The sequence below is a fragment of the Frieseomelitta varia genome, unplaced genomic scaffold, assembly GCF_011392965.1.
Source record: "Frieseomelitta varia isolate USP_RPSP 00005682 unplaced genomic scaffold, Fvar_1.2 scaffold_244, whole genome shotgun sequence".
Classification (NCBI taxonomy): domain Eukaryota; kingdom Metazoa; phylum Arthropoda; class Insecta; order Hymenoptera; family Apidae; genus Frieseomelitta; species Frieseomelitta varia.
In genome coordinates this window covers 522,867-543,020 of record NW_025109973.1, presented here as the reverse complement: position 1 = coordinate 543,020, position 20,154 = coordinate 522,867, and the positions used below count along the sequence as shown (strand labels likewise).

Here is a 20,154-nt window from a genome sequence, read left to right as displayed (position 1 = left end):
TATAATATTTACAAGTTGTATAAAAATTTTATAATAAATTTGTATAACTCTCAACAAATTTTGAATATTACATGACATTTTATTATATTAAAATCTTTATTTTTGCAAACGTAATACAAAGGAAATAATAATTCTGTAATTGTATGCTATTTTAACAATTCTATAATATATAAATGACATTAACTATTAATTATTTTTGATTTTTGAGATCTTAATGAATTTAAAAAACTTTGTACTTCATATTCCAAGTCATCTACATCTTTTTGTAGTCGTTTTGTTTTTTTGTTTTTCAAATCTAGAATATCTTTATCACTTGTAATACCTAAATCTAAATGTAAGGTATCATAAAATTGATCACAAATTCGTTCGCGACTAACTTTGCATGTTTTTGCTGGTTCTGGTTCAGCTGTTCTTCTTTCCCAATCAAATAATTGTTCTTTGAAACACTTCTGTGCCTCTGAAATTTGAATTGTTACAATTTATGTACTAATATTTCAAGAATGTACATACCATTTAATCTTATTTCGTTGACTTGATCCATAAAATATTTTGTTTCATGTTTTAGTCTATTCGTTTCTGTAATTTCTATAGCTTTTTGTTTGTGTTCACGCATAGTTCTTTTTTTCTTCAACTTTTCTAATTCAAAAATAGATATTTTGTCTGTTAAAAATTTCGGAAAATCATGTGACACAATAGATGGATATATCCCCTTGGATGATAATGTAATTATTTCATTCCTAGGAAATACAATATAATAATACTTAATATAGCAATAAAAAAATATTGGATTTAAAAAAAAAAATTGCTTTACCTGAGATAATGGTTAGGATGTATTCTTAATGGTAAATTATTATCAAGCTGTTGAGCAACTTTTAGCAATTCTTGTGCTCCAACATGACCTTGTTTAGTAAAATACTTTTTAATACTTTCTTGTGTTTGTAATGAGGAAATGATAATTTCACGGGAGCATATACTATATGCCACAATACTTATCAATAAAAGTGAAGGTTTTTTAAAGGATATTAGATTGTCCCATAAAATTAACCATTCAGGGCCAGATAAGACTTCACTCATTGCAGTCTTTAGAAGAGGCCATGCATATTCACTAGATGTTATTCCTTGTTCACAAAAAACATTCAGCAAAGATGGATCTGCTTGTAAAAGAATATTTTCTATTATACCTAACACATTTAATGGTGGTAAAGGATGATATTCAAACCATTTTTGACAATAGTTTAATAATATACTTATAATTAATTCAAAACCAAGTAATAGATCTTTCTGTAATAAAAATAAAGTAGTTAATTTCTGCTATGTTGCTATATTATTTTATTATATTATGAATTATTTGATTACCTGAAAGACCATAACAAACGGGAAAACTAAGTTTGGTAAAAATGAACATTGTATTAATAAAGGACACCATTGTATTAAATAATGAACTGTTGTCATTAATAACATTTGTTTACTTCTACTAGCTAATGGATAATTCTTCAAAATATCTGAAGTAAAATTTGTACTAGCAGCTTTATTAGCCAAGGCATTGTATGCAGTTTTATTAGCTGGCAAATCTAAAATAGTTGACCATATTAATGTACGATATTTTTCAGGATATTCTCCAAATTCTTTTAAAATGAGCATTAATCTTTCTATACGTAATTCATGTTTAATATTCTTCCTAACACATTGTAAGTGATCATGTATTCCATGAGCAAGTGGTTTACATGGTTCTGTTAATTTTTGCAAAGATTCACATTTTCTTGAAAATAGTTTCTCGCAGATTATTAATTTAAGATGACCTTCCTTTTCTATGTATGCTATGTAACTACCAATGGGAGAAACAGCAATCTTTTTTATCGATTTAATAGGCTGTAGAATATCGATGATACAGGATTGGTTTAAGTCAAAGAAATAAAGATTACAGCTTGATGAAATATATGCCATTATACTGTTTGCTCCACCATCCAAAGGTGATGGTACAAGTAATAAGCATTTCACTCCAATAAAATTTTCTGGTAAATTCAGTGTTTTCATTAAATTCCAGTTATATGTATTCAGAATGACAACTTTATTTTGAGCATTAGCTATAATCATTGCTCTCCCATTTTGTGTAAAAACAAAGTCTTTAATATTTCGTATTCCAAATAGCTTTGCATCAACTTTGATATTATTTTCCAATTGATTGAAATTCCATACTTGAAAAATATCATTACAGTATAGAATAACAATATGCCCTAAGTTTGAAAAACTTGCCTTTTTTATCATAAAATTTCTTGAGCAAGCTTTTAATTGTCGAGTTTTACTACAAGAGTATAAACACCATATTATAGCTTCTTTACACGAAGAAGTCAAACAATAGTTTTTGTAAAACGACACATATATTGGTGGTATTTTATGAGCAATTAATAAGCAAAATTGAGAAACATCTCTGTTTAGTCTCAATATTTTGATGTCAGCTGTAGCAAGACCAACCAATATTTCAAGCTTATTTATGGGATTAAATGCCACAAATGTTGCTCGTCCAATATTTCCCAATTTTTGATAGGAAGGACAACTATTCAGTAGATCGATATAATATAAATATCCTGCTGTATCAATTACAATAAAACGTTCTTCATTCCAATCAAATGCCATATGCGAAAAATTAGTTTTTAACGAGCATTGTGTCCTTCTAATTGTTTCTGGTTCAAGTTCATAGCTATTGTTATCAAGTTTTTTTAAATTCTTCCACTTTTTCTTATACATTATATTAATTTTTAAACAAAAGATGATTTCATTTCGGTAACCACGATTTTCTTAGGTTATGTTTATGTTATAAAAATGTTATACATTACATATTTACACTATCCCTCTTTTAAGAAATGAAAAGAAAGAGAAAACTAACAATGAAACTGTGTTATCGTACAGTTATTAAATTATTTATAGATTTTTGTACTGGATTACTTTTTACAATGATATATTGTATATATTGTGAATTAATTTTTTATTAGTAAGAGTACATAATTGTTGAACAAAAGAGAAAGTTATTCTGCAATTTTTAAATTTATTTTTATAACATACGACATGCTTTTCGAATTTTCTATTCTTTCGCTTTGAATTTGTGACAGTTTTTTTGTTACTTCTTATGTCATTAACTAGCAAGAGAAATAAGATCTAGACAGTTTGAATTCTGTGGTTGTTTGTCGTAATGATGGCAGTTGATTCCTCATCAATTAAAGAGCTTTAAAGATTGATTTCTCTCTAGTAAAAAATAAAAAGTGTATCAGGTGATTAGTAACGTGATATGTCAGATAATTATAAAATGGTGAGATATAACTTTTATTTAAATTTTATACAAATTGTTTGTCATTATGAGTTGATTTCTAGGTTATATACAACTTATGTCGGAATGTTATGAAAGCAAATAATCATAACCCAAATTTCAGTTCTCAAAAATAATTATTTTTTATATGTCTTTGATGTAATTGTTCGTTAGTAGATGAGTAAGATTACTTTTAAATATTTAATAATCATTTTTAAATAAATAATTTAAATTATTTAACTAATAATTTTGCTGTAGTAGTTATCGTAACATAATGCATAAGATAAAACAACAATTTGTGAATATTTCTTTCAATAAATTTTACATTATCTATATGAGTGTCAGGAATTTTTAGTGAATTTTTATTAAAAAATTTAATTAACCTGGGAATTTAATTAACCTGAGAGTCTAGGGGCTGGGATGTACCTGCACTAGACTATGTGGGTAATCCCAGGTTAATTATTAATTTTCCTTAATTTAATTATAATTTGATTTATTTATTTAGTCTGTTGCTGAATTCTTAAAGGGTTTACCTTCACACAATGAAAACAACTTTGCCAATTTTCACACAGATAGTGGAAACAGAACTTGTGTAAAAAAACCTTCAGTTTATCTTCCTACAAAAGACCATCCTTCAGAACAAAGTAAGATAACTTTAGTATATTTCTATAGTTCAGTAGTAAATATGAGAATGAATAATTATAACTATAATTATTATTTTCAGTTATAGTAACAGAAAAAACAACTATATTGTTAAGGTATCTTCACCAACACTGGGATAAAAATGTATAAAATTACATATATTTTTATAAACAGTATATTTTGTTAGTATTTTGGACTAAATTTATTTATCAATTATATTTTTTTTTTTAGCATGCTGATAGAAAACGTGACATTTTGTCTGCTAATGGTGACTCTGAAGATGATGCTGCTACAGTTCACAGCAAGAGGCCACGTCTTGATTTGAATAGTAGTCTTTAAAATGCATCTTGGTTATAATTTTCATTATTTGATGAACTACATTTCCATTATTCATTAAATTCTATTGTCTATTATATTACGTGATTTTTAAATATCGAAGATGCATCTGCAATGCAAAAAAATTATTCAATATGCAGAAAAAGTTCATACATAAAACCAGGTTTGGGTTCAATTTTGATATATAATTTGAGTTAAATATTATGTGAAATATCAAAAATATGGAAAGAAACGTTTTTAAGTAACGTTTCTTTAGATACGTGAGATGTATATGGTACTTGTTTTATACTACATTGCATGCATAAAGTTAAATTGGAAAAAATTCGTATCTAGCACATTAAATAATAATTGCTGTATACTGCACAATATGTATAAATGAATGTGTTCATTGACAAAAATTAACTAAAGGTAACACCTGTATATTACAAGGAAAGAACTATTAAGTTTTTTTTATTTTAAATCGTAATAGAGCATCACTAAATAATTTTGTGTACTTTTATGAACGCATGTTTCAAATCTGTCTTACATATTTAACGATAAGTTTTCAATATACATCTAATTTACAAGAAAAATATGTATGTGATTTTTTATTCTATAAGTGTGAAATCAAATTCTTTTTTCTTGTAGTATTATCATATCAAAATGTAGATAAGAATTTAACTAAAAAAAAACCTTGGTAATATGTATGTATATATTTACGCCCATAAATCTATGGAAGTATTAATAAACTTGATGCAAATAAGTATTAAAGTTTGATGCAAGTACGTTATGCATTACATAATAAAGAAAACATGTTAATCAATTTTCGTTTTTCATGAAAGATAACCAATATTTTATGTACCATTTTTATATTGTATGAATGCAATAAAATAACGAAAATTAATTTAGAATTAACTAGAATTTTACTTTTCAATATTTGTTTAGTTATAAAATTTTTATCATTAGTTTCATTTTTGTTATCTTTTTCTCAAATTTTTCTCATACCCTAATTTACAACGCTGATTTTTATATTACATTTTTAACGTCCAGAAGAAACTTAAACTTTTTAAATATATCTATCTAGTAGTAAGTTTGGAAAATGTAAATAAGTATATAAATGGATTTATGTCCGTAGAGCCGTTGAAACACAAATTTGATCGGAATGTGCAAATATTGGAAACATATTTATTGTTATTTTTAACTGTTGCTTGTTTAGAAACTAATATTAATAAATATATCATTCGAAAAATATTTGTCAAATATAAACAAAATTGATATAATTTGGAAAAGTCGTCCGTTTTTTCTTCTTTTTCTAGATTTAGATTTCCTTAGAGGTGGTGAACTAGTGATCCGCGGGCCGATTATGGTCTATGTCCCTACTTTTTTGATCGGTTATCGATCTCTTCATTTTAGGTTTGGCTTAATTAAGTTAAAGAAAGATCGGAAAAACTGCTTGTATGGTTCGCTGCGGCAGGAAAGAATGCACAGAATAGAAACCATTTTCATGGCGGAGGAGTTGGCAAACTAAAATAAGCAGCTTGTAGAGCCTTGGATGGGGAAAAATTCGCTGTTTTGTGCTTAATTATTCTAGTTCAGTGACAAATGAATTTCCATTACATTCGTCAAAATTTCGTCTTCTAGGGTTATTCGCTCTTAAGACGGCTTCAACAATGAGAAAATGTGAATTATACACGTGAAGAAGAAAGTAAAACACATAAAAGAATCTTCTTAAAGCTCTTATTTCAGAACTGCTAATTGGACAATGTATGTAATAGATAAAATTAAACTAATAAAGTATTTTCTTATTTTCAGGCTCTATTTTTTTCTTATTTGATTACTCAATATTATTTTCTGTTTGTAAATATATTCAGCTAATTCAAATTTTGCGCCTGATTTATTGATTCTAATTGAAGCTAGATTCACGCGATTATATTAAAGACAAGTTCACGCAATAGCGTAAATCTGTTAACCTGTGAATACTAACTATGTATATGTTTATAATTGCTTAATGTTTGTTTTTCTATTTTTATTGTATGTTTTTATATAACTTCATTACAAATTCATATATATTATATTATTACAATTTTATTTTATTACGACATATAAATGCATTACAAGACTGTATTCAGAAATACCTAAAGTATCGATTTATATAAAATAAATTTTACAATGCCACTTATTATTATTACCGGTATACCATGCAGTGGTAAAACAACACGCACTTCTGAATTAAAAGAATATTTTATAAATAAAGGAAAAAATGTAGAAATTATAAATGAAATTGATATTGTGACTAAAAGAGGTTTTGATAGAAATAAATTTTATGCTGGTTAGATTTTATTTTATTTTACCACTTTAGTTTCATTTTTAAAGCAGAACATACAAATTATTTTTATCTTATTAACTTTTATAGATTCTAAAAACGAAAAAAGTGTGAGAAGTGACATAAAGTCAATGGTTCAACGAATGTTAAATACAAATGATATATTAATTATTGATGGTAGTAATTATATTAAAGGATATCGCTATGAGATTTATTGTATAACAAAATTATATAAAACTCCTCAGTGTATAATATTCTGTGATATACCGATTGAACATGCTTGGTTGTGGAATAAAAGAAGATCAGAGTATGAAAGATATAATAGAGAAATTTTTGATGCACTTGTAATGAGGTAATTATGTTTAATTAATTTGTAATCATTTTTAATGGAATGTCATCACAGATTTGTAAACGTGTAGGTATGAAATACCAGACAGTAAAAATCGTTGGGACCTACCATTATTTGTCACATCAGCAGAAGATGAACTAAAATTTGATGAAATTTATAAATTGTTATATGAAGCAAAAGCACCAAAACCAAATTTAAGTACACAATGTGTTAGTATTGATGCATAAATTGAATTAAATTGAATTAAATTATCAATTTGATTAATTACATCATATTTCAGCCACCATTATCATCGACTAATTATTTATATGAATTGGATGCAGTCACTCAAGAAGTAATTAATGTAAGTTATTCAAAAAGTTTTACTTAATAATCAAGTATAATAAAATTTGTAGTAAATAATGAGATCGAACAACATAAACATTATTATGACAGGTTATAACACATTTTTGTTTACTGTATCTTTTTTTTTTGTGAAGGCAATATTATCAACTAAGCAATTGGGTATTGAAAATGAATTTAAAATACCAGGTTGTAATTTAACAGTACAAAACTCGTGTACTGCAGCACAGCTCATGAGGTTACGAAGACAATTTTTAACTTATAGTAAAATGCAACAAATTGAAATTAATCAAATTGCATCATTATTTGTACAATATCTTAATAAAAGTTTATAAGTAAGCAAAGCATTAGCGTATTTTATCGTTAATCAACATATTTTTGTACTAAAGATATTTTTAAAAATAAATTATTTTATATGAGACAAAAATTGTTATTGATCAAATTTTCAAAAACGTATTTTTGTTTTTAATAAAAAAAATTACATCAGTACATCATTAGGCTTACTTTATAGTAATTGTAGCCTGCATATTTGCATTTCAAATGTTATTAATTACTCATTTTGTTAATATAAACAATTTTGAAACAGATGATATTTGTGTGATTTGAATATTATATATCTTTCAAGAAATAGAAGAAATAATGAACACTGTAATAAGAAACACTCAAATTATAGAATTGCACGCTCTTTATCATATTAATGTAACTCACAGAATTATACAAGGCAACATTGGTTTGTAAGATAAATTTGATAATTAAAATAAAATTTGTCTTCAAACCAGTTAAAAAAGGATATTGCGTAGTATATACATGCAACCAAATCAAGCTTCTTTTATTTTGTATTATCACGGTATTTGATAAATATTTTAAACAATAAACATTAATAATATACTAAATTACAAATATCAAAATTGAAAGAAAAAGAAAAATTGCAAAATTGTTGAAGAATCATTTTGAACTTGAATCAACTTTTGTCGGTATTTAAAAAAATAACTGCGCAATTTTTATTGTCTAGTTTGTTAACAACAGAGCTGTTAATATTTAGCAGTTACATATAGTGAAATAAAATCCTAGATAAAAAAATATTAGCTTAATTTTTAACAATATTTAAAGATTTTTCTTACTTTTTTTTAGATTCAAATTACCTAATATTGACTTGATTCATAAAGTATAACAGCTTTGTTTTTGTAGTAATGAACCTATTATGTAACGCATTTACAATTATATCAATTTTTCTTACAAGTGAAATACAGGAAGTCGTCAATAATTAGTTTTCTTGTTCTTGCATACCATTACTTTCAGTACCATTTCTATGACTTATATTATTATCTATGTGTCTTTTAGGTTTTCGACAAACAAAATATACGCTGTTATATTCACATTGCAACATACTATTAATGTTTTGTGCATATCGTGTTTTTACACGCGTTTCCTCCTTCTGAAAATGTTATAAATTATAAAAACTCAATTATAATGTTTTTTAATATTCTTTTACGAAGTTGGTTACCTCTAATTGAAATCCAAAACCTTGAATCACATCACGAACTACATCATAACTTGGTTCTATCGAATCTTCCATTGGCATATCACTAAAATGATATAATAGTGGTCCAAGGTTTATCCATATACCTCCAGGTTTTAAAATTTTGTAGATAGTTTCAATAAATTGTACAATATTATTTGCGCAATCTATGAAAAAACATGTGGCAATACAATCCCAGTGATTGTCTTCTGTATACACCTAAAGTATGGAAATAGAAATTTTTAAAATACTTATTTATTTTTTAATATATCGAGATATTTACCTCCAGAAAATCTCCAGCCGCCATAGAGAACTGTGCATTTTCTGGAAGATCACTAGGATTTACATCTGGGAAGAACACAGCTTGAGTTTGATGTTCAGGTTTTAAGTTATTCATATACTGATGCACCCATGGATGTACTTGGTATGAATTTACTCCCCTACATCTATAATATATTGTTAATAAAATTTGTTTTAAAGGGAATATTTAAAATATTTATTAAAAATATTTAATTTTTACCTACTTATTTAATACAAAATGAGATGCAAATAGCATGAAAAGGGAAAATTCATTTCCTTGGCAAGTATATCCACGTCTCGCAATTTCATAAGCTAATCTTCCTAAACCTGCTCCAGGTACTAGAATTTGCACGTCTGATGGTGTACTGGAAATTTACCTATCATTTCATATTTTTCTGAACTATGTCTTACTATATCACTTTAGCTATTCTATATCTGAATATATGTTAATAGAATATTTTATTGATATGTATCAGAAAGTTTAAAAAGTTCATACCAATAGTCTACAGGGAATTGGGTCATAATTTCATCTATAACAGGCTGATAACACGCCATTCGTTCTTCGGTACCTTCCACACTCCAATCACGAACCAGTTGTTTAATTGTAGCTTGGACCTTTTCTTGATCAGCCATTACTGGACGAGGATTTAATGTCTGCAATTAGACCTACCTATATTTTGTACAATAGAATATATTTTTATAAAAAAAGAAGCTTGTTAAAATGATTTAAAAAATCCAAGCTTGAATGAGAGAAATAGATTAAATATTTTTTCTTAGGAAGATAATATTATAACAACAAAATCTTATACATAAGACATAAGAAGACTTTAACAATGTTAATGGTCAGTTAAATAAACATGTAAATATAATTTCGAAATATCTGTTTTCAATAAAATAAAGTAAAATATTATATGATGATACAAACACAATTATGTTTATATTTAACAAGATTAATAGAAATAATTAATCATAATTTTAAAAACATATATTGTACAACAGAATATACATGCCACACACCAGGTGAACTTTTCTTACACTGTCAGTCTGTGCAGTAGTTGGGTTCACATTTTCAAAAATATGCGCTACATCTTTTATGATAAGTTTGATTATCTCATCATTATTTTCAATACACCTTTTAACTTCTTGTAGATGTTCTTTATACTTTGATAACAGTTTTTGATGATGGGCTGGAAGTGATAGCAAATAGGATTCTGTTTTCTTAACCCTTAATAGTGAATGATTTCTGTAACGAAAAATTATGATATAAATAATATTTATTAGTACAATTACACTTGCTACAAATTTTACATTTCATCGTTTTAAGTTGTATAGTTATGAATTTGAAACTGATTTTAGTAGGGCAGTAATTGGCTAATGTATTTTGATTGAAAAATTTTTTTATGAATTTCTTCTGTTAAATACAAATCATCATGTCTTTATTTAAAAAAAAAATTATATTATATATAACACAATCTAATTTCCATAATTATGGAATAACTGTAAAACTGCAAATAAAATATATCGCAGTACCATATAATTGAAGGTTAAGACGATAATAAGAATCTGTAACGATTATCAAAAAAAAAAAAAAAAAAAATCATAATCGACATCTTATAAATTTACCCGAGGTACTATGTACGATTAAAAAAGCAATAGAATAAAAGCAATAAAGATAAGAACAAAACATCGACTCGAGAATTAAAAGTCAATTAAACAAAATAATCTTTCACGATATACCTACTTGTAATATTTGAAAGCTGAAACAATACGTTGAAAATGTTTTCTCTCTTCCTCATCCTCATAAGTGTCGTGCATTTTTTTTGGATAAGGGTTCGACATTGTTTCCATTTTTATATTCAAACGTGCAACTTAATATTTTAATGAGTTTTTTAGCACAACGTCCAGTGGCGGCTTTCTTGGTGCACGCGTTACGACGCGTCTACATTACTACGACAAATCGTTCTTTAAGGCTCAATTGTCGGCAGATTTTACAAGTTTTATTTATTTAATATTCAATGCTTTTTATTTTTATTTTTTATTTTCAATTATTTATTTAACAATTTATATATCATATATTATTTATTTAACACTTATATATTAGAAATTGACTGTAAATACGAGAGAGTTACATTATTTGGTTTCGTGCGATATTAAACTTTCTGCGGTTAATTTCAATTATAAAAGTATAACTTCATAATCATATAAGTGTATAAATTATAAATTGCACAAAAACTGATATGTTGATAAAAGAAAATATCTTATGTTTTAAATAAAAACAGATAGTTGCAAGTTTTATTCCTTAATTTTTCGTAATATTGTATACTTTATATAATATAATCTTTCTACATGATTTGTTATGATTAACAAAAAATATATGACTTAAAAAAAATGATTTATTTTGAGAGAGGTTACAAGAATAAATATCATCATTTTTTTTATCCTTTACAATAATGTAAATGTCCTTTATAATTTGCACAGTAATTTAAGCTGTTTCAAACATTCAAATTTTGTGAAAAGTTAGGTAAAATTTGTTTAATATTTTGCAATTTGCATTGACACAGGAAATCTCAATTTTAATTTTAATTGTTTATTTATTCTTTAGTATTATTCTTTAGTTACATGTACATAGTAATAATAATACGTTTTGACTAAAGGATGGCACTTCAGATCTTCCTTCTATATTGTTTAATAAACTAACCATTTTCGAACTATTTCTTTCTCTTTAGCATTCATTATCCTTTGGTATAGAATATAGAATTTAAAACTTTATATTTCAATTTGTTGGATTTTTTTTTGTATATAATTTTCTTATTACATTATCATTTATATTATCTTTTCCTATTGCAACATTATTTCTTATATTTGATTTAATAACATATATATAATTATAATTTAAAACATACATAATTATAATTATAGAATTTATAAGTTATTTCTCATAAACATACAAAAATATAAAATATATAAATAGTTGATAACTTTTTCCTGTATATTGTCTTATCTTGTACTATTTCTAAATTTGACTTATAATATTCTTATAACCATAGGCATAGGCTATAGACCATAATTTGTAGACTGTGTTCTAGAAAGTATTAATCATTGGAGATTGTAAATTATATCATGTACTATATGTTTATATCATGTATCATGTACAATAAATGTTACAACTTTTTAACAAATGTCATCACACATAGTAGAATATAATCTTAATTAAGATCTATATGTGTGAGTTTTAATTTACTAACTTGTCTTTCTTTACATAACTTTACTGCTTTCTAATTTCTTTATTTTTCTATTTTTCTTTTACTGCATATTTTGGTAAGTTTTCTTCTTGCTTTTTATTACAACTCCTGCTGCTTTCTTTATTTTTCTTTAGTGCTTTTTACCTTGTTTCTTCTTATATGTTACTATGTATATATGCTTGCTTTTTTTGATAAAGATCATTGTTCCTTGACATTTCAGACTCACTTTTTCCGACAATCTTGCATTATTATTTACATTTTTTTCTTCCATTATTATTTAGTTTATCCATCAATTTATTCCCATTTCTATATTACGTAATTTATTCTTTTCTACTTTGCCCCGTGTTACTAAATTTATTGTTCCCTCCCTGTAAGATAATTCTGCTGCAAGTGAAATTTGTTTGCTACGATCGGAAATCATGCCAAGGCGCAACTCGCACATCCGCAGAGTTTCTATAGCTATTGCAAGTTGCAGGTAGGACATGGTCGTCTACGCCATTTTTAAAAGGAGCTCAGTCGCCAATCAACCGCGGTAGGGTGCACTTGGTACCTCGCCGCGAATATTGCATCAGGCTTGTAACTTTTTCCCACGATTAATGTTGCCATACAGGCATTTCACGATGACGACAGTGTAAGAATTTGTTTGAAACTCTTCACTGAGTGTATAACGGGGGTGTTGATAGAAGTATTCATAGGAGGTACTAGCACAAGAAACATGTCCAGTGCAACACAAATGTCTAGTGGGCTCAGTAAGCTTAAAAAAAAACATTTTCGTGTTAAACATCAAAAGGTCAAGCTGTTTCGTGCAAATGAACCTCTTCTTAGTGTTTTCATGTGGGGTGTCAATCACACGGTGAGTATCAATATAACTGCGTGACAGCGTCGTACGTCATCGAAATGCCATTTTTTTTTTTACTCTGTCCGAGTAAGAAATCGGAAATTTCAAAAATGCTGCATTATACTGTGTTACGTTCAACGTTAATGCGATTTTAGTCCGATAATTTTCTCCGAAATTGAGAACATGTATTTGAACGAGTATTCGAGTAATTTGTAAAGTATTATAAAAGGTTTTCTATGAAAATAAAGTAAATTTTCACTAGCTATCAAAAGTAACAAAAAACTTGTAATAAATTTTTTACTACAGTGTGGTAATTTTGTTTATGTTTATATCGTGTTATGATTTGTTACAGTTATCTTATGTTTATTTTTATATAAAATGAAAAATCAACTTATATATCAATTGAAGTATATCATTGATTCAAGAAAGTTAAGGATTACTTAATACATAGTTGAATCAGTTTTATTACATTTTAATATGTAATTATTTTTTTAGAGTTTAAGAAAAAATATTACAAATATATATGTATAACTATTTCTATATACATTTGTGGATAATGACACCTATGTAGGTACAATCCCAGTATCTAAAATTTATCTGATAAATTTACGTGCAATAGATATACAAGTATTTATTTATATATTTTGGTATAATTAATACTTCTTCTACATAATTCTATGTAGTAAATTTTTAATTAACTTTTTAATTATTCTCTTGCGGTGGTATTTATAATATCAATTTAGCCAGGAAATTGTATTGTATTTATATAAATGTTACATCTGACATACACATATTACAGATAAATGAGCTTAGTCATGTTAATATACCAGTAGTGCTCCTGCCAGATGATTTCAGAGCTTATAGCAAGTTAAAAGTGGATAATCATCTTTTTAACAAGTAAGTTATATTAAATTATATGACAACATATAGAATGGAGAATGAAAAAATATTATAATATTAAATATTATACTTAATGATGAATTGGATCAGAAAAGTAATGTGTTTAATATTAAGAAAAATTTATTAATGTAAATGTAAAATAAGTAACTTTCTGAGATAGCTATTCTAAATATATCGCTAAATACTGAACTTAGGTTGGTCACTGCTTTTAATAATAGATTCAATGAAGGTCCTCTTGATCTGAAATTATAGTTAATGACAAAAATATTCACAGTTCTATTCATTAATTTAAGGGATGTTTACATGTTTGAGAACTATTTATGAAAATTGCTAAATCTATATATTATATATATTCTATTGAAAACTAACTTGTTACATGTGTTAAAAATTCATTATCTTCAAGTAAAAAGTTACTCATATATTTAATTTTTTGTTTTAGGGAAAATATGCCCTCACATTTTAAGTTTAAAGAATATTGTCCTCTAGTATTCAGAAATTTACGGGAAAGATTTGGTATAGATGATTTGGACTATAAGGAATCAATGACAAGGTAAAAAGTAATTTATTTGAATTATATATCATGTTTTTGGAAATTAAGTTTATTAAGTTCATTTCAGAGAATAATTGAAAAATATTATTAATGTAATTATAAAATACAGTACTTATTTTAGATGTACAATACAAACAAGAAGTAAAGTATAATTTATTTTTTAAAATTTTTGTCTTATTTTATTGCATTGCATGTTAAAGATATGTTTTATTCTATGTGATAGCTTTCTGCATATGTTACTTTAACTATAATATATATTTAAAGTATTTATATGTATTACTATAATTTAGTGAATATTTCTTTACTTATTTTGCTATATAGCACATTTACTTATTTCTGAAGTATTGCAGATTTAGGTGCTTTACTTGGAGGAAGAATAATCCACTCAATGACTCGTAAACAAATAATTGTAATTAAAAATTATGTCATGGTATTAGTTAAAATTAATTAATTTTGTATTAAAATATAAGAGAACAAGAAAAACATATTTTTCTACTTCAGTATAAATTTAAATATAGTAAAAGAAACTTAATAAAGGCACAATAGTATTGTCATTAACATATTTTAGTATATAAAATTTGGTGTATTATATTTCAGTTACATAAATGTACATAACCATATATAGAAACAAAGAATCTATTTCATTTCTTTATATATAGATAGGAAATTGTAATACAAAAATGTAATGTTAATAGTAAATTGTAATACAAAAATTTTGATGCTAGATGTCGGGCATTTAATCCTTCCTTATCAGAGAGGCATTGGAATTTGACTAGGAATGGGAAGACTCATAAATTGGTTCAGCATTCTGCTACTGCTCCTTCAATAATTTTTCCTTCTTCTCCTGTTCTTTCACAAATTCCAGTCCTAAGTAAACCACTACGTTCCTACAGTTTTAAACCAAAGCGGCTGAGGTTAGCTAGACTTGATTTTTCACTTTGTGCGTGTTGCTTATGGCTAACATATTTTCATGAGATCTTCATAAATACAAAGAATTAGCTGAAAAGATTACAATTGATTGTACACATCTTCTATAGTGTTTTCAAATATTTTTAACAACTTAATACTTTTAATTGTGCACAACATTTTTTTATACTATTATATGTAGACTATATGTTTATAATTAAATATTTATAAAACATTAGAAGAGTTAAAGTTAGAATTAATATTAAAGCATGAACTTACTTTCTTTTAGTTTGTATATATTAATAGGATATATTATATTTTTGTATATATCGAGTATTTTGGTTGTGATAGTATAATATATGAATAATATCAAAATTGGTTAGTTATTATGCTTAAATAATCATTTGTTTTTTTATATGCATGCTGATATATGTGGTAGAGGTATACTAATAGTGTTTCAGAGAATCAGAAAAGAGAGTATTTTTATTGCTGGAAGTAAATAATATACTATGCCATTATGCTGAATTAACATTGAAAACAAAAAAATTACTATTATTTTTATCTTTTTTTAGGTCACAACCCATATTAGAGGATTCATCTGGGAAAAGTGGTGCAAAATTTTATCAGTCTTATGATAAACTGTTTATTATCAAAACTCTTACAAGGGAAGAAGTGGAAAGGATGTATTCGTTTTTAAAACATTATCACCCAGTATGTAGAATTGTTATTTAAACTATATATATTTGGTTCTTCTTAAATAAAATTGACAATTTTTTTTTTGTATATATTAGTATATCGTGGAAAGGCACGGAAAAACTTTGTTACCTCAGTATCTTGGCATGTACCGTTTAACAGTAGATGGAGTTGAACACTACGTCGTTGCCATAAGAAATGTATTTTCAAATCATTTGACTACGCATAAAAAATTTGATCTAAAAGGCTCAACAGTAGATCGTGAAGCATCTGACAAAGAAAAGGAAAAAGATTTGCCTACTTATAAAGATAATGATTTTGTTAAAGAGGGAACGAAAATTTACATTGGCGAAGAAGCAAAAGCTAAACTTATAGAAACATTAACCGCCGATGTCGACGTGAGTTTCGTTTTTTATTTGTTTTATTTAATTAATTATTAATATATTATATTATTTGTTCTATTTAATATAAATATTCATTGATAAATTATATATTTGTATACATTAATATATTATATTATTTGTTCTATTTAATATAAATATTCATTGATTATTACAGTTTTTAACAAAATTGCATTTGATGGATTATTCCTTATTACTTGGATTGCACGATTGTGCACGAGCCGAGCAAGAAAACAGAGAACGTGCTGAAAGAGAGGAAGAAGAGGATAATCACGAAGAAGAAGATGATAGTGAGTCTGGAAGTGGACTTGATTCCCGAGGTCCAATGGGAGAGTATGTATTACATTTTTGTATTTTATATTTTGTAGAATTTTATTTTTGAAATTTATAACATTTAATATTCTTATTAGTCGTCTATGGGGTTGGAGCGGCGTTGCAGGTATGGCAACGCCTCCTGAATCACCACATGCCGCGTTGGTTCGCGACACAAGTTTACAATATGAAGATGCAATAATTCCTGAATTAGATATTTATGCGATTCCTAGTAAAGAAGGTAATATTTTTTATAACTAATTTATAAACATTTAAATTAACATCTGAATTTGATTTTATTCCAGGTGCACCTACAAAGGAAATTTATTTTTTAGCCATAATTGATGTGCTAACTCATTATGGTGTACGTAAGCAAGCAGCAAAGGCAGCTAAAACAGTGAAGTATGGTGCTAACGTCGATGGTATATCAACCTGTGATCCAGAACAATATGGCAAGCGATTTATAGAATTCATGAGCAAAGCTATAGAATAAGCTCGTTATTCATTGTTGTTAAGCTTGTAAATTTGGACCGCTTATTCAAAAGTCATGATGACACTATCATTTTTACGTTTATGTTTAGTGCATTGAACATTTGTTCCTCGCACTTTGATGTTTGATTATAAATATCTTTATTTGATATGTACTGTTATTTAGTCAGTACTGTCGATTATATATTTCAGTATTCCTTATGACATTTACAACAAACTTAGAAGCATAACAGAATTTCATGGATTACAAAATTTTAGATCTGTGGAGAATTTTTTTTCAGGGAATGTTTAATAAGTTTTTTATACCATTCCTCAGTATTTAATTAAAATTTTTCTATAAAGACAATTGTCAAATTATTTATTTATCAGATCTCACGAAAAGTTCTATCGTTTTTCATATTGGTGAAAAAACAATTGTTATTGTATAGAGTGGGCCAAAAGTTTCTTTCCACTTATTTTTTTTAAATAAAACATCAAACTATAAAAAAACTAATTTTATTAATTTTAAATTAAATTTAGGTTCAAACATGATTATGTTTTAAAAATTATTTCTTTCAAATGTTGATCGCTGGAACGTTCGCAAATTTATTTTAGTAGAAAGTAATTTTTGGTCCACCGTATATAATAATTTTTATTAGTAAAACATTACATTTATTGACCTTCTTTAGTTTACAGATACCTTTAGTATGTCAATTTAGTTTACAATATGAGTGTAGCTCGTTTTTGATATTTTTTTCTATTAATAAAGTCTTTTTTTGCTGAAGTAGCTGCTCAGTAGCTTTTTGCTAAATAATAAATATTTTCGATAATGTTACGTAAAATATACGAAAAACTTGCAACGAAATAGAAACTGATTTTTCTTATTCGAGGATAATGCACGATAAGAACCATAATTTTTAATAAAATGATTAAAGATTTATAGTAGGAACTTCTACTTCATCTGTCATATTTTCCCAACAGATTATCACTTTTTTCGTGATCTAGCCAAAAGACTATTGACAAAAAATAAAATTTTATACTAAAAGTATCTATAGACTATTAAAGAAAATTATTGAATATGATAGAATTTATTTTAATGAATAAAAGTTATTATGTAGTCAAACAATTGTGTTTCACCAATATGAAATACGACAAAACTTCGCGGGACCTGATGTTTTATCTTTATTTTAACAAACTAACATTAATTTTTGTGCATTATGTGTACAAACAGGAACACGTAAAAATTGTATTAGAAAATTTTATTGTAGGTAATGTTTTATTTTGTGAGCTGCTACTCAATGTAATATTCAAAAATATAATTTTTTTAATTATTAATTATTAATAATATTAGCAATTTTGTTACATTAATTTTTTTTATATAAATATCTATTTCTAATAGAAAAATGTATCATATATTGTTTTTGGTACACATAATGTGCTATAAAAGTTGCATTAATTATCGTCATTTGACAGTGAATGATATGTAATACTAGTTTATTAAAAAGAATTAAAATTAATGTTGATGTTACATATGATAATCACAAACGGGATACGTGTTTCACGAAGGAAGCCTACATTTATTATGAAAAGTCTCTCCAATTTCATTAAAACGAATTATAATGCTTCTGGTCTAGTGTCTGTGGTGTTGTTTGGAATGTTTAAATATTTGAGGTAGAATATAATGGCTTTTACAGTGAGAAATTTCATTTTTGGTAGGTTTGAGAGAGAGAGAGAGAGAGAGAGAGAGAGAGAGAGAGAAAGAGAGAGAATTAATATATTATATGCGCAGAAGATACTATAGTAAGAGCTTGAAACTTCAAAAAAATGATAGTAGAAGTTAAAGTCTGTAAATGTTACCTCGTTGGTCATTTCAGTTACCGCGAATTGATGTTAAGACTATCGATTCGTTTAGTTCATGAAGTACATTTACAGGGAACAAAACAAAGTACCTATTGTGCGTGATACATGTGTCCTTTAATTTGTAAAGTGTCAAATTTAGCCGATGATTTCATTAGAAAAATGAAATAAAGAAGTACATATGGAATATATTTTTTGACGCATTAGGAATGAAATGCTCATTTATTATTTCATTCATGAGAAGAATATATTATATTTAACTATGTTCGTTTTCTTTTTTAAATTATTTAAAATTAATTTGTTGAAAATGTATTTATTTTTGGACAGTATATGAAGTAACATAATGTTTCTTTGTATCATTCGAGTCTGAATGCGTCAAGCTTCGGTATAATTATTAGCACAAGATCATCTTGCTTAATATTTTCAATGCAAGGTAACTTAATAATGCAACTTCACTTTTTTAATCAATAAACTTATATAATAAAAAATACTATTTTATTAATTATATTTTAAGATCGTATATCATTGTATTATGTTAAAGCAAAACGGACAATGTATCATTGCATAATACTCTATCCTTAAATATTCTAATAATCGATTTTTTATAATTTGTTAAAACTGATCATAATATAACGACTAATTACTTTACTAATTAAGGTATTCATCTAGTCTCGATACTTTATATGATTTTATACATTGCAACATATTGGAAGAACAACAAAAGTAAATGAAAATGCATATTGCTAAAGGTGTGTTACAAAAGAACAGTTATTACAATTATAAAAATACGCTCAATTTCTGTAATACTATAGATTCTATAAAAGAAAATATAAATTGTTTTGTTAACTACAATTTATTACTAAACAATAACAAATTTTTCATATATTTATTTTCTT

General features: G+C 26.2%; 5 protein-coding genes across 8 annotated transcripts; 3 read left to right on the top strand and 2 right to left on the bottom strand.

Annotated features, from left to right (window-relative positions):
• Positions 1 to 131: 131 nt before the first annotated feature.
• Positions 132 to 2,898, bottom strand: LOC122528046 (TBC1 domain family member 31). Its single transcript, XM_043652734.1, has 4 exons — positions 1,357 to 2,898; positions 812 to 1,281; positions 511 to 737; positions 132 to 457 (listed from the first exon to the last, which is right to left on the bottom strand). Exons 1-4 carry the CDS (start codon positions 2,743 to 2,745, stop codon positions 180 to 182), a joined length of 2,364 nt encoding a protein of 787 aa, XP_043508669.1. The 5' UTR covers positions 2,746 to 2,898; the 3' UTR covers positions 132 to 179.
• Positions 2,899 to 3,134: 236 nt separating this feature from the next.
• Positions 3,135 to 5,077, top strand: LOC122528051 (DET1- and DDB1-associated protein 1). 2 transcript variants are annotated; one of them, XM_043652743.1, is made up of 4 exons: positions 3,135 to 3,304; positions 3,807 to 3,945; positions 4,026 to 4,059; positions 4,175 to 5,077. In XM_043652743.1, the coding sequence occupies exons 1-4, from the start codon at positions 3,284 to 3,286 to the stop codon at positions 4,266 to 4,268; spliced, it is 288 nt and encodes a 95-aa protein (XP_043508678.1). In that variant the 5' UTR covers positions 3,135 to 3,283; the 3' UTR covers positions 4,269 to 5,077. The 2 variants fall into 2 exon arrangements, with proteins under 2 accessions (XP_043508678.1, XP_043508677.1); XM_043652742.1 differs by having other exon boundaries at positions 4,026 to 4,087.
• A 1,200-nt stretch (positions 5,078 to 6,277) lies between these two features.
• LOC122528050 (protein KTI12 homolog) lies at positions 6,278 to 7,611 on the top strand. Its single transcript, XM_043652741.1, has 5 exons — positions 6,278 to 6,587; positions 6,672 to 6,933; positions 7,001 to 7,139; positions 7,211 to 7,273; positions 7,410 to 7,611. The coding sequence occupies exons 1-5, from the start codon at positions 6,428 to 6,430 to the stop codon at positions 7,605 to 7,607; spliced, it is 822 nt and encodes a 273-aa protein (XP_043508676.1). The 5' UTR covers positions 6,278 to 6,427; the 3' UTR covers positions 7,608 to 7,611.
• LOC122528048 (carnosine N-methyltransferase) lies at positions 7,552 to 11,043 on the bottom strand. Of its 2 annotated transcripts, none has more exons than XM_043652737.1 (7): positions 10,833 to 11,043; positions 10,109 to 10,334; positions 9,588 to 9,745; positions 9,316 to 9,456; positions 9,075 to 9,237; positions 8,777 to 9,010; positions 7,552 to 8,707 (listed from the first exon to the last, which is right to left on the bottom strand). In XM_043652737.1, the coding sequence occupies exons 1-7, from the start codon at positions 10,937 to 10,939 to the stop codon at positions 8,537 to 8,539; spliced, it is 1,200 nt and encodes a 399-aa protein (XP_043508672.1). In that variant the 5' UTR covers positions 10,940 to 11,043; the 3' UTR covers positions 7,552 to 8,536. The 2 variants fall into 2 exon arrangements, with proteins under 2 accessions (XP_043508672.1, XP_043508673.1); XM_043652738.1 differs by having other exon boundaries at positions 10,127 to 10,334.
• Positions 11,044 to 12,733: 1,690 nt separating this feature from the next.
• Positions 12,734 to 20,104, top strand: LOC122528047 (phosphatidylinositol 5-phosphate 4-kinase type-2 alpha). 2 transcript variants are annotated; one of them, XM_043652735.1, is made up of 9 exons: positions 12,734 to 13,186; positions 13,971 to 14,068; positions 14,511 to 14,621; positions 15,347 to 15,535; positions 16,100 to 16,238; positions 16,319 to 16,618; positions 16,779 to 16,954; positions 17,032 to 17,174; positions 17,239 to 20,104. In XM_043652735.1, the coding sequence occupies exons 1-9, from the start codon at positions 13,049 to 13,051 to the stop codon at positions 17,424 to 17,426; spliced, it is 1,482 nt and encodes a 493-aa protein (XP_043508670.1). In that variant the 5' UTR covers positions 12,734 to 13,048; the 3' UTR covers positions 17,427 to 20,104. The 2 variants fall into 2 exon arrangements, with proteins under 2 accessions (XP_043508670.1, XP_043508671.1); XM_043652736.1 differs by lacking the exon at positions 15,347 to 15,535 and having other exon boundaries at positions 12,768 to 13,186.
• The last annotated feature ends 50 nt before the right edge of the window (positions 20,105 to 20,154 follow it).